Source organism: Rhinoderma darwinii, chromosome 11, assembly GCF_050947455.1.
Source record: "Rhinoderma darwinii isolate aRhiDar2 chromosome 11, aRhiDar2.hap1, whole genome shotgun sequence".
Lineage (NCBI taxonomy): Eukaryota > Metazoa > Chordata > Amphibia > Anura > Rhinodermatidae > Rhinoderma > Rhinoderma darwinii.
In genome coordinates, this window is record NC_134697.1 from 85,804,071 (window position 1) to 85,816,210 (window position 12,140).

Below are 12,140 nucleotides of genomic sequence, written 5' to 3' on the forward strand. Positions count from 1 at the left end.
ACTGTGACCACTAATCTTTAAGGCTATGTTCACACAGGGCGAATACGCTGCGTAAAACTACACAGTGTATCTGTCCTGGAACTCGCATGGAATTCCGGACGAAAAAACGCACCAGATTGTGGTGCAGTTTTTCGGGCGGAATGACTGCTGCGGAAAACAGCAGGTTAAAAAAAAAAAGCAACTTATAATTATCCCTGGTCTTACGTAGTCATGGAGACGTGTCCCTCTATTGCCCAGCAGCCCGGCCTCCTGGGATGACGTTTCATCTCATGTCATGTGACTGCTGCAGCCTGTGATTGGTGGCAGCCATTCACATAGGATGAAACGTCATCTGAGGAGGCCGGCCTGGATGGAGAAGTATATAAAACGGATAAGTTTAAGCTTTACTTCTGTTTCAGCTATTCCGCCGCAAAAAACGCAACATTTGAGATTTGTCGTGAGTTTTATCTCCGCATTGAATTCAATGGGGAAAACCCGCAAGAAAAAAACAGCAATTTCACAGCATAATGCTGCGGATTAAATAAATCTGATTGTTCAAATCTCATTCCCTCTACTGCTATTGCATTAGGCCTCATGCACACGAACGTAAAAACGCCCGTAATTACGGCCAATAGACTTCTATTGGCCACGGGTACCTTCCCGTTTGCTTACAGGAAGGTGCCCGTGCCGTTGAAAACTATGGAACATGTCCTATTTCAGAAGTCTATGGGGCTCCTGTAATTACGGGTGGCTACGTCTGTGCACATGTAATTACGGGAGCGTTGCTAGGCGACGTCAGGGGATAGTCACTGTCCAGGGTGCTGAAAGAGTTAAGTGATCGGCAGTAACTCTTTCAGCACCTGGGACAGTGACTACAGGAGTTAATAGTATTAAAAGTTAACTTACCCAGAACTCCCTGCTTCTTCCTCCAGTCCGGCCTCCCGGGATGATGTTTCATCCCATGTGACTGGTGCAGCCAATAACAGGCCAATCACAGGCTGCAGCGGTCACATTGACTGCCGTGTCATCCAGGGAGGTCGGACTGGATGTCAAAAGAGGGACGCGTCACCAAGACAACGGTACGTATCAACTTCTTTTACTTTCAATCGCTGCAGAAACTCTACCCGAAAGGGCTGCTCCTTCTCTCTTTCCAACCCTGACAGAGAGAAGGGGCTGCCGATTAGTGCAGAGAAAACGGGTCTGTAAATACGGGTGGAATATGGTTCGAATACGTGTGACAAAGGACCCGTATTTATGCCAATATTGACGGGAGGAAAAAAATACGTTCGTGTGCATGAGGCCTTAGGCTGCAGGTTTTACGCAATGAAAAACAGCTACGTCGACAGAAAAATAAAAATGTTATGGCTCTTGGAATGCAACGATGGAAGAAAAAAAACAATGCTTGGTCCTTAAAGGGGTTGTCCGGGCATGGGGCGGTTTTAATACGGAGGACCTATCCACAGGATAGGTCCTCAGGATAGGCATGGACATCCGGTGTTCGGAATCAGCCGGAGCAGCTGATCGGTGCCGGGTTTTTATTTATAAAATCTGTTTCCATCTAAGGGCGGTGATTTGCCAATTTCCCGTTTAGAGAACATAATCATTCTTTACATCAATGTTCTCCCACAATTGAACATGTCATTTTTGTCTCACTTTTGTGGGATTTTTGATGTATATTAAGACTTGTTTTCTGTGCAAAACATTTTCCACAATCTGAGCAGAAAAACGGCTTCTCTCCAGTGTGCGTCCTTTGATGGATGGTCAGATACGTCTTCAATGAAAAACATTTCCCACATTCGGTGCAGGAGAATGGCTTCTCCCCTGTGTGGGTTTTCCGATGGTTGACGAGACTTAGTTTATGAGCAAAGAGCTTCCCGCAATCAGCACATAGATATGGTTTCTCCCCTGTGTGAACCCTCTGGTGTCTTCTAAGTTTTGATCCACTTCGAAAGCATTTTCCGCATTGTCCACATTGGAACGGCTTATCCTCGGTGTGAGTTTTCTTATGTTTATTCAGATAGGATTTTAGTGGAAAACATTTCCCACACTCAGAACATGAAAACATATTATTGTCCTTACGATCTGTACTAGGTGAATTGACGCTCAATCTAATAGAAGAACATTCCTGGTGGTCAGAAGAATCGGATGATAAACCTACACTAACAACCCTTGGAGAAGTGACGTTTTCTCCTGGAGAACCTTGAGTGATGTTGCTGTTGTCCAGTATACAGTCTGGAGATAAAAAGAGACATCCTTCCAAAATATTTTTGCTGTCCTCTCCATCTGTGGGAGCAAATGTAAAGATGTTAAATGTAAAGATCTCTTATCAAAGTGTCAGAGTAGAAAGTTATGACAATGATGATAGATGTCACAGCATTTCCAAGGATGGCAGGAGTCCAAAAGATGATGTTGGTTCCCCGTAGCCCCTACTGGACACTTCACACATACCAAGGCTACCTGCTCATGATTGTTTGTATTTGCGTCCTGCAAACAATGGATCCATTGTCCGTTTTTTTGCGGTACGACAGTGTGTCCTCCGCATCCGTCCCATTTGTTCCATAGGTTTGACTTGAATGGGCGAGACCGAGCCACAAATACTGACAGGAACAGGACCTGCTCTGAGTTTTGTGGCCGGGTCCCACACAAGGATCTGTGAAGAACATGGTAGTGTGCACGGAGCCATAGAAATGAAGGGGTCAGTCTGCCGTCCGTTACAATACGGATAGCACACTGACGAGAAGAACGGTCGTGTGCATGTAGCCAAGGAGAGTTCATAAAAAGAGATTGTTTTAGTCACTGAACAGTTTGTGGTTGTCGCTCACCTGGGTAGATATTGTTAGAAGTTTCTTCCTTATTACACTTTTGATCCTCCCACACATACTCCTTGTATCCTCCGTCTACATTCTCAACTTTAATATGAATATTTCCCTAAACACTCACATAAAATATTACAAATGATTTCCTCAGTTACTGAGCTGAAATGTAACAAATTATTAGGTAATATTGGCAAAGCATGAAGTGCACATTCACCTTTATGGGATTTGACGAGACTTTGGTTCCACCTACGTGATGACCCTCTGGGACGTTGTGATATTCCTGTGGACAATCCCGGGAAAACACAGAACTGGGACATCTCTCTGATGGATTTCTCTTACTGGATATACCTGTAGGAGACACATACAGTGGAAGACATTGTTTATATGTAGTTATCAAGTGATGGGTGTATCTTGTGGACTGTCAAAAATGCTCTCCTCTTACCCGGTGATGTGAGGGGCCGGTGGTCCTCCATCATGGCGTCCCTGTACAGATCCTTGTGTCCTTCTATATACTCCCACTCCTCCATGGAGAAATAGACGGAGACATCCTGACATCTTATAGGAACCTGACACACAATGATACAGTCATCACCCCGACACCTTCATAGCGTTACTATATAATGTCCCAGCATTCCCGGTAGTCCTCACCTCTCCAGTCAGCAGATGAATGATCTTGTTGGTGAGTTCTAGGATCTTCTGCTCGTTGTTTCTCTTAGGTATCAGTGAAGGCTCCGTGATGGTACTGGTCCATCTTCCAGACATGTGGGGACAGCTGTTGGGGGATAGAGAGTCACCAGAAGTCTTCTTCACTACCGAACAATCCTGGATATCGAGATGGAACATACAAGAGAATCAAAATGAACAGGAAGTTCTTAGTAAACATTTTGATCGTATAAGCCCACCTGCCTCCTCATGGTGACTTCTTTTAAGTGGGTCCCTACTCTATTAGGTGCTGCACCACATGGCAACCAGTGCCACCGCAACACCCCGCCTGCAGAGGGAGCAACACAGTCCCCAGGCTAAGACACCTTATGTTGTAGCCCACAGATCAGTCCATAGTAATGCATCCAAAGGATAACTGAATGCAACCACCACCAGGTAACACTGTCCAGGTATATAACAGGTGAATGATAGGTTATTAACCCCTTAATGAACAGCCTATTTTCGGTTTTTTCAATTTTCGTTTTTACCTCCCAGCATTCCAAAAATCATAACTTTTGTAATGCGTATGCACCGCGGACTGTTTAGGAAGGTGGAAGCAGCATTAGGGGGTCAGTCGAAATGCTAGTGGGCGCTATCATTGTATTAAAATAAATATCTATGCACCAGAGAAGATTTGTTACAACATTTATATTTACAAATCAATTATGATGACGTGATCTTTTGCTTTTTATATAATATTGTTCGTAGGATAAAAAGATAAGAGAAAGAACATATACATGAGTCCCGGATTATTTTACCTCTCCGGTAAGAAGGTAGATTATCTCCAGGGTGACGTTCAGTATCTTCTCCGTTATGTGTCCCTTATCCATCACAAAGAACAATGACGTGTAGATGGTTTCGAATGAGATCTACAAATAAAGAGATGATAACTAGATGATAGAATTATGAAATGTTAAAGGGACACTCCGGCCAAAACTGACCTCTCCCATGTGCTGCATTCTGGGATTCCATGTGTCAGTCTCTCCCCTGTTATTTATCTCTATATATCAGACCGGGACGGTTGCTTAGCAGCAGTGTGAATCCGGCTCGGTGACTACTATCTCTACTTTGGTCTCTGGAGATCTATGTGTCACCCGTCACAGGCTTCAGCAGTTTCTGTACCGCACTAGTTATACACAGGGGGAAACAGAAACTTCTATCATCAACTGCCACTGATACTTAGACAGGTTCCTGTCACACAGGTGTAGAAGAATATAGTGCAGCCTCCCTGTCTGTATACTTATGGTTTCTCAGATTATTTAGAAGAATATAGAGAGAATAATAATCACAGTGTCCCCCAGCATAAAGAAATTATATGGTCTTTAGCTGGTCATGTGATTGATAGCAAAGCAGAGAGGAAGAGAAAGCTGGGGAAATCTAAGAATCAAGACGGAGGCTTTTTTAAAGCACGGACAAGGCAGGAGTTCAAAAAGTAAGTACAGTATACATAAAATAAGTGTAGAGAGATATATACAGTCAGGTGGGGGTGCAGACATGGAAAGTTGTGCTTCCACTGGAGCTCTTCTTTAATTTCTAGTTCTGTGTCTCTTGGTAGTAAGGAGAAAATACAGCATGTGGGAGGTGAGAGACAATACTATATGGATAAAAGTACGTGAACTCCCCACCTAATTATTGAGCTTAGGTGTTTCAGCTTCACGCATTGCAAACAGGTGCATAAAATCAAGCCCACAGCCATGCAATCTCCAGAGAAACATTGCTAGTAGAATGGGTCGTACTGAAGAGCTCAGTGGCTTTAAACGTGGCGCAGAACAAGAACTGTGTGTCAGGAGCTTCATGAAATGGATTTCCTTAGATCCCCATGCACAATGCCAGGCGTCAGCTGGAGAGGTGTAAAGCACGTCGTTCTCTAGAGTGATGAATCACGTCTTGTTATCTGGTAGTCTGATGGGTGAATCTGGGCCTCTGAACGTTACCTACAGGAATACATAGTGTCTACTGTAAAATTTAGGGGAGGAAGGATAAATGTCTGCGGATGGTTTTTAGGGTTTGGGCTACTTCTCTTACTTCCATTGAAGAGTAATGTTAATGCTTCCACATAGGAAGACATTTTGGACAATTGTGGGAACAGTTTGGGGAAGGACCTTTCCTGTCCCAGCATGACTGCACCCCTGTAAGCAAGGTCCATAAAGACATGGTTTGATGAGTTTGTTGTGTAGTGACTCGAGTGGCCTGCACAAAGGACCATCCAACACCTTTGGGATGAATTATAACACGGGTTGCGAGCAAAACCTACTCATCCAATATCAGTGCTTGTCTGTGGGAATTTGTGCCCATTCAGCCAAAAAAAGCATCTGTGAGGTCACACTCCAAAATCTTGTGGAAAGCCTTCCCAGAAGAGTAGAGACTGTTAAAGCAGCAAGAGGGCAATGATTGAGAACGAGGGTTCATATGGCAGTAAAACTTCTACCGATCGCAAAATGATGGCATAACCCAACGATATGCCATCACTTTGTGTGATGAGAATATTCCGTTACTTCTTCAGTGGAGATCCGCACAGTAACAGCCAATATCCTATGGCCTTCCTCTATCTATCAGAAGTTTAGTCCAGATGGGCCTGAGCTGTCTATACGTGTCTGCAGGAACATGATCAAAAGATGGTCTCTTGGTTATGGCCATGTCAACTTCCAGCAGACGGTGAGTAATGGTCATTACATTGTGATATGTATCCGGTAATGTAATAAGTGGTGAAATATGACACCCGGACCCCACACCGATCAGCTGTTCGGGCTGCCTCCGGGCACCGGATGTTATGCTGGGTATGCAGTGCTTCATACACTGTATAGCGGCCATGCTGCAGAACTGCAGCTCCAGTCACATTCACAGCCGCTATACTGTGAGCCATCTGCTTCCGGAACGGACCCCCATCAATGATATACCGATGACCAATCCTGTGGAAAGGTCATCAGTATGAAAAACCGCCCCCTGCCCGGACAACCCCTTTAATTCTGGAGCACTGAACTCTCTTTAGCCGTGGGAACCTTCCAGTATTAGGGTATGTGCACACGGTGAGAGGCTTTTACGTCTGAAATGACAGACTGTTTTCAGGAGAAAACAGATGCCTCGTTTCAGACGTAAATGCTCCTCCTCGCATTCTGCGAGGCTTCTCTGACAGCCGTAAATTTTGAGCTGTTCTTCATTGAGTTCAATGAAGAACGGCTCAAATTATGTCTGAAAGAAGTGTCCCGCATATAATGTATATAAGTGTCCCGAATATAATGTATATAAGTGTCCCGAATATAATGTATATAAGTGTCCTGCATATAATGTATATAAGTGTCCCGCATATAATGTATATAAGTGTCCCGCATATAATGTATATAAGTGTCCCGCATATAATGTATAAGTGTCCCGCATATAATGTATATAAGTGTCCCGCATATAATGTATATAAGTGTCCCGCATATAATGTATATAAGTGTCCCGCATATAATGTATATAAGTGTCCTGCATATAATGTATATAAGTGTCCCGCATATAATGTATAAGTGTCCCGCATATAATGTATATAAGTGTCCCGCATATAATGTATATAAGTGTCCCGCATATAATGTATATAAGTGTCCCGCATATAATGTATATAAGTGTCCCGCATATAATGTATATAAGTGTCCCGCATATAATGTATATAAGTGTCCCGCATATAATGTATAGAAGTGTCCTGCATATAATGTATATAAGTGTCCTGCATATAATGTATAGAAGTGTCCTGCATATAATGTATAGAAGTGTCCTGCATATAATGTATAGAAGTGTCCTGCACTTCTTTTGACGAGGCTGACAGCTGTCAAACGACGACGCGTAAAAATCCAAACGACGACGCGTAAATGACAGGTCGTCTGCACAGTACGTCGGCAAACCCATTCAAATGAATGGGCAGATGTTTGCCGACGTATTGTAGCCTTATTTTCAGACGTAAGACGAGGCATAATACGCCTCGTTTACGCCTGAAAATAGGTCGTGTGAACCCAGCCTTACACTTGAAGATCTCTGACCAAAAATGGAGCCAACTCAACGTTCTGTAAACAAGTCAACTTTATGGTCCAGTCATGTAATGTCCTTGTCAGAGGTTATAATGTTGTCGGTCATTATAATGCCTGAACTGAAGTGTCCACATCTCACCTGACCCAGCTGCTCTCCAGACACTGATACCTTCAACATGCTCAGAACTGACGCTGTGCCGAGAAAATCCTGACAATCCACCAAAAACTTTCACCAAATATTTTTTATCAATGCCAGATTAGGGGCCGTTCACATATGACCGTTTCTCCTGTCAGTTTCCCTCCGGCGTGTTGCAGAACAGCCATAGTGAAACTGATGCTAGAACGGATCCCATAGCTTTCTATGGGATCTGTCCTGGCACAGGGAACATCAGTTGTGGCTCCGTACAGTGATAGACCAGTGCAGGAACCAGGATCCAAAAACGTTACCTGCAGCGTTTTTTGGTTTGGCTCCCAGGATGTCCGGCGCCGTATCCTATCTATTTTAACTGTGGCCGGATGAACGCCAGGAGCTGCCACATCCACCTTCCAGCAGTACCCGGCGGAAAGGCCGGGGGTATGTCCCGCTGTCAACTGTATCTGCATCTTCAGGACGCAGATAGAGTTGAACCCAATTCTGAAGCAGGGAACCATCAGCTCCTTGGTTCAGAATTAGTTCAGAGCTTGCTGAGGACTCTCTGGCCACAGCGCTACCTACGGTGAAGCCCTTGACGTCACTGTCCATATATGGACAGTGACGTCAGTGGCTACGGATTGGGCGGAATCCCCGTTGCCGATGATCTTGGCTCCTAGAGGAAACCCCTGAGGTTAATGTCCATATTTGGACATTGACGTCAGGGGTCTCCTCCTGGAGCGGAATCCCTGGCCAGAGTCGGCAAGGGGATTCCACTCAAGGAGTAGACACTGACGTCAATGTCCATATATGGACAGTGGCGTCAGGGGGTCCTTATTGAGGCAATCCCCGGCCACAGCATTGGTAATGCTCTGGCCGGGGATTCCGTTTGAGTAACCCCTGACGCCACTGTCCATATATGCTAGAGGGAGCTTGAGTGGTGCTATCTACAGGAGAAGGGGGGTAGCGCTACAAACAGTGGAGGTGACGCTATCTACAGGGGGGCGCTGTGTGGCACAATCTACAGTGGGCGCTGTGTGGCGTTATCTACAGGGGGTGTGGCATTATATACAGAGGGCACTGTGGCATTATCTCCAGGGAGTGTGGCATTATATACAGAGGGCACTGTGCCCTTATCTACAGGGGGTGTGGCATTATATACAGGGAGTACTATGGCAATACATACAGTGGGCACTGTGGCATTATCTACAGGGAGTGTGGCATTATATACACGGAGTACTATGGCATTATCTACAGAGGGCACTGTGGCATTATCTACAGGGGGTGTGGCATTATATACAGGGAGTACTATGGCATTATATACAGAGGGCACTGTGGCATTATCTACAGTGGGGGTGACATTTTCAGACCCTAGACGACCTTTTTGGTGGACCATTGTGGTAAAAACTGATGTTAAAAACGGATGACAACTAACGACAACTGAAGGTTTTGTAGTAAAAATTGTGAAAAAGTCTGATGCAACTGATACATTTTTGAATCGGTTTTTGCATCAGTTGTAATCACTTGAGACAAAAAAACTGATGATGATGCAATTGATATATGTGAACGCACCCTTAGATGGAACTTCAAACAATGTAACAGTGGCCATCAGCTGTTAATCAACTGTTATGGGGGACTTTGACTGTTGCTGTTATGTGGGCACTGTGACTGTCACTTTCCTGGGGGAGAGTTGGTTGTCCCTGTTATGGAGGACTTTGACAGTTAGGCTGGGTTCACACGACCATGTTACGTCCGTAATGTACGGAACGTATTTCGGCCGGAAGACCCGGACCGAACACACTGCAGGGGGCCGGGCTCCTAGCATCATAGTGATGTACGACGCTAGGAGTCCCTGCCTCGCTGCAGGACAACTGTCCCGTACTGTAATCATGATTACAGTACGGGACAGTAGTTCCACGCAGAGGCAGGGACTCCTAGCGTCGTACATCACTATGATGCTAGGAGCCTGGCCCCCTGCAGTGTGTTCGGTCCGGGTCTTCCGGCCGAAATACGTTCCGTACATTACGGACGTAACATGGTCGTGTGAACCCAGCCTTACAGTGCCCACATAACAGCAACAGTCAAAGTCCTCCATAACAGGGACAGTCAACTCTCCCCCAGAACAGTGACAGCCATAGTGCTCCCATAACAGTAACACTCACAGTGCCCACGTAATGGGAGCACTTTGGCTGTCACTGTTCTGGCAGAAAGGTGGTTGTCCCTGGTATGGGGGCCCTTGACTGTTGCTGTTATGGGAGCACTATGGCTGTCACTGTTCTGGGGGAAGAGGTGGTTGTCCCTGTTATGGGGGCCCTTGACTGTTGCTGTCATGTGGGCACTGTGACCGTCACCGTAAGGGTATGTGCACACGACCTGTTTTCAGACGTAATGGAGGCGTTTTACACCTCGAATTACGCCTGAAAAGACGGCTCCAATACATCGGCAAACATCTGCCCGTTGCCTGCAATGGGTTTTACGATGTTCTGTTCCCACGAGGTGTAATTTTGCGCGTCGCTGTCAAAAGACGGCGCGTAAAATTACGCCTGCGTCAAAGAAGTGCAGGACACTTCTTGGAACGTATTTGGAGCCGTTTTTCATTGACTCCAATGAAGAACAGCTCCAATTACATCCGTAAAAGACGCCGCAAAAAACACGAGTGCATGCAAAAACGTCTGAAATTCAGGAGCTGTTCTCTTCTGAAAACAGCACCGTAATTTTAGACATATTTTGCGCTGTCGCGTGAACATACCCTCAGGGTATGTTCACACGGTCTATTTTCGGACCTTTTTTCCGGCCGTAAACTACCGAAAAGCGGCCGAAAGATCGAAAGCAGAAACATTGATTTCAATGGGAAAATGGTGTTCTGTTCCGACAGAGCGTTTTTTGCAGCGTTTTTTTACGTGTAAAAAAACGGCCGCGAAAAAGACGTGCAGGTCACTTCTTGGGACGTTTTTAGAACCGATTTTCATTGACTAGCGAAATAAGCTCCAAAAACGGCCGTAAAAAGCAGCGAAAAACGCAGTGAAAATCGCGAGTGGCTTAAAAAACGTCTGAAAATCAGGAGCTGTTTTCAAGGGAAAACAGCTCCTGATTTTCAGACGTTTTTTGAGCCACTCACATTTTTGCGACGTTTTTATGGCCGTTTTCTGATCTGTTTTCAATAGTCAATGAAAAATGGCTCCAAAAACGCCCCAAGAAGTGACCTGCACTTCTTTTGACGAACCGTCATTTTACGTGCCGTATTTTGACAGTGACGCGTAAAATTACACCTTGTCTGAACAGAACATCGTAAAACCCATTGCAAGCAACGAGCAGATGTTTGTAGGCGTAATGGAGCCGGTTTTTCAGGCGTAAATCGAGGCGTAAGGCTGGGTTCACACAGCGGAATTTCTGCCTCAAAATTCCGTTTGGAAGTTTAAGGCAGATTTTCCTCTCCCTGCACGCCGATTTTCACTGCGTTTTTCGCCCGCACCCATTGAGCGCCGCAGGCATAAAACGCTGCGAAATATGCTTTCTCTGCCTCCCATTGAAGTCAATGGGAGGTCAGAGGCGTAAATGCCCGAAGATAGGGCATGTCGCTTCTTTTTCCCGCGAGGCGGTTTTACCGCTGGCGGGAAAAAGACACCTCCTCCTCCCATTGAAATCAATGGGAAGAATTTTCGAGCCGTTTTTGACAAGTCTTTTTGGCGCGGTTTCCGCATCAAAAAACTCTGTGTGAACATAGCCTAAAATGCCTGAATTACGTCTGAAAATAGTTTGTGTGAACATACCCTTATGGCTACACTGGTGTTAACACGGTTACATAGGAGAGGGGGGTGTCACAGGGGCTCTGAAAAAAGATCAAATCTCTGTTTTATATCTCCAAAAAGTGTGAGGTTTGATTCTGGAACATGTAAATGGTAATAATATAATAATGTTATGTCATAGCACCACCTAGTGGCCATAGTACAGACTGCGTTCATCATCCGCCTGATAAGCATTTTAGTAAAAATCTCACATACAAAGAAGCTGAATATGTTTATACTACGCGCATCATGCGTCACACACTGACACGTAATAAACGGACAGGAAAGATTCTGACTGTAAATACCTGAATGATTGCCTCGCTTCAACCCAGAAGTCATAAACGTCACTTCCTGTTTGTGTGTTCCAGTCATTTTTCTTCCGGGTACTCAGATGGCCTATCTATACAGTTGCCACAGTGACCACACGAGGCCGCTGTTGCTACTGCACATCTTTTGTGCTGTCTGCATCATATAAAACTAGGTCTATAAATTCCCTGCAGTATTGCTAGATTATTGATTAATATATACAATATCGGAATAATTTGAAAGTTAAAAGTTCCCTGCGGTTACCACACGATGGCGCGCTGCTGCTCCTTGTATCACTAGGCTGCCTGAATTACATTGAATTTATTGTGCATTTCTCAGCATCGACCACACGATGGCGCTGCTGCTCAGCGTATCACTAGGCTACCTGCATTATATTGAAATTATTGTGCATTTCTCAGCA

General features: G+C 45.1%; 1 protein-coding gene across 1 annotated transcript; it reads right to left on the reverse strand.

Moving 5' to 3' along the window:
- Positions 1 to 2,946: 2,946 nt before the first annotated feature.
- On the reverse strand, positions 2,947 to 11,804 carry LOC142662974 (gastrula zinc finger protein XlCGF66.1-like). Its single transcript, XM_075841265.1, has 5 exons — positions 11,719 to 11,804; positions 4,256 to 4,366; positions 3,444 to 3,617; positions 3,238 to 3,361; positions 2,947 to 3,143 (listed from the first exon to the last, which is right to left on the reverse strand). Exons 2-5 carry the CDS (start codon positions 4,325 to 4,327, stop codon positions 2,947 to 2,949), a joined length of 567 nt encoding a protein of 188 aa, XP_075697380.1. The 5' UTR covers positions 4,328 to 4,366; positions 11,719 to 11,804.
- Positions 11,805 to 12,140: the final 336 nt, after the last annotated feature.

Bases quoted from the DNA above. Each gene is read 5' to 3' on its own strand.
- LOC142662974 (XM_075841265.1), bottom strand. From the start codon at position 4,327: ATGGATAAGGGACACATAACGGAGAAGATACTGAACGTCACCCTGGAG. The intron at 3,362-3,443 runs GTGAGGACTACC...ATTGTGTGTCAG, and splicing joins TTCATCTGCTGACTGGAGAG to GTTCCTATAAGATGTCAGGA. The intron at 3,144-3,237 runs GTAAGAGGAGAG...TGTCTCCTACAG, and splicing joins CCGGCCCCTCACATCACCGG to GTATATCCAGTAAGAGAAAT.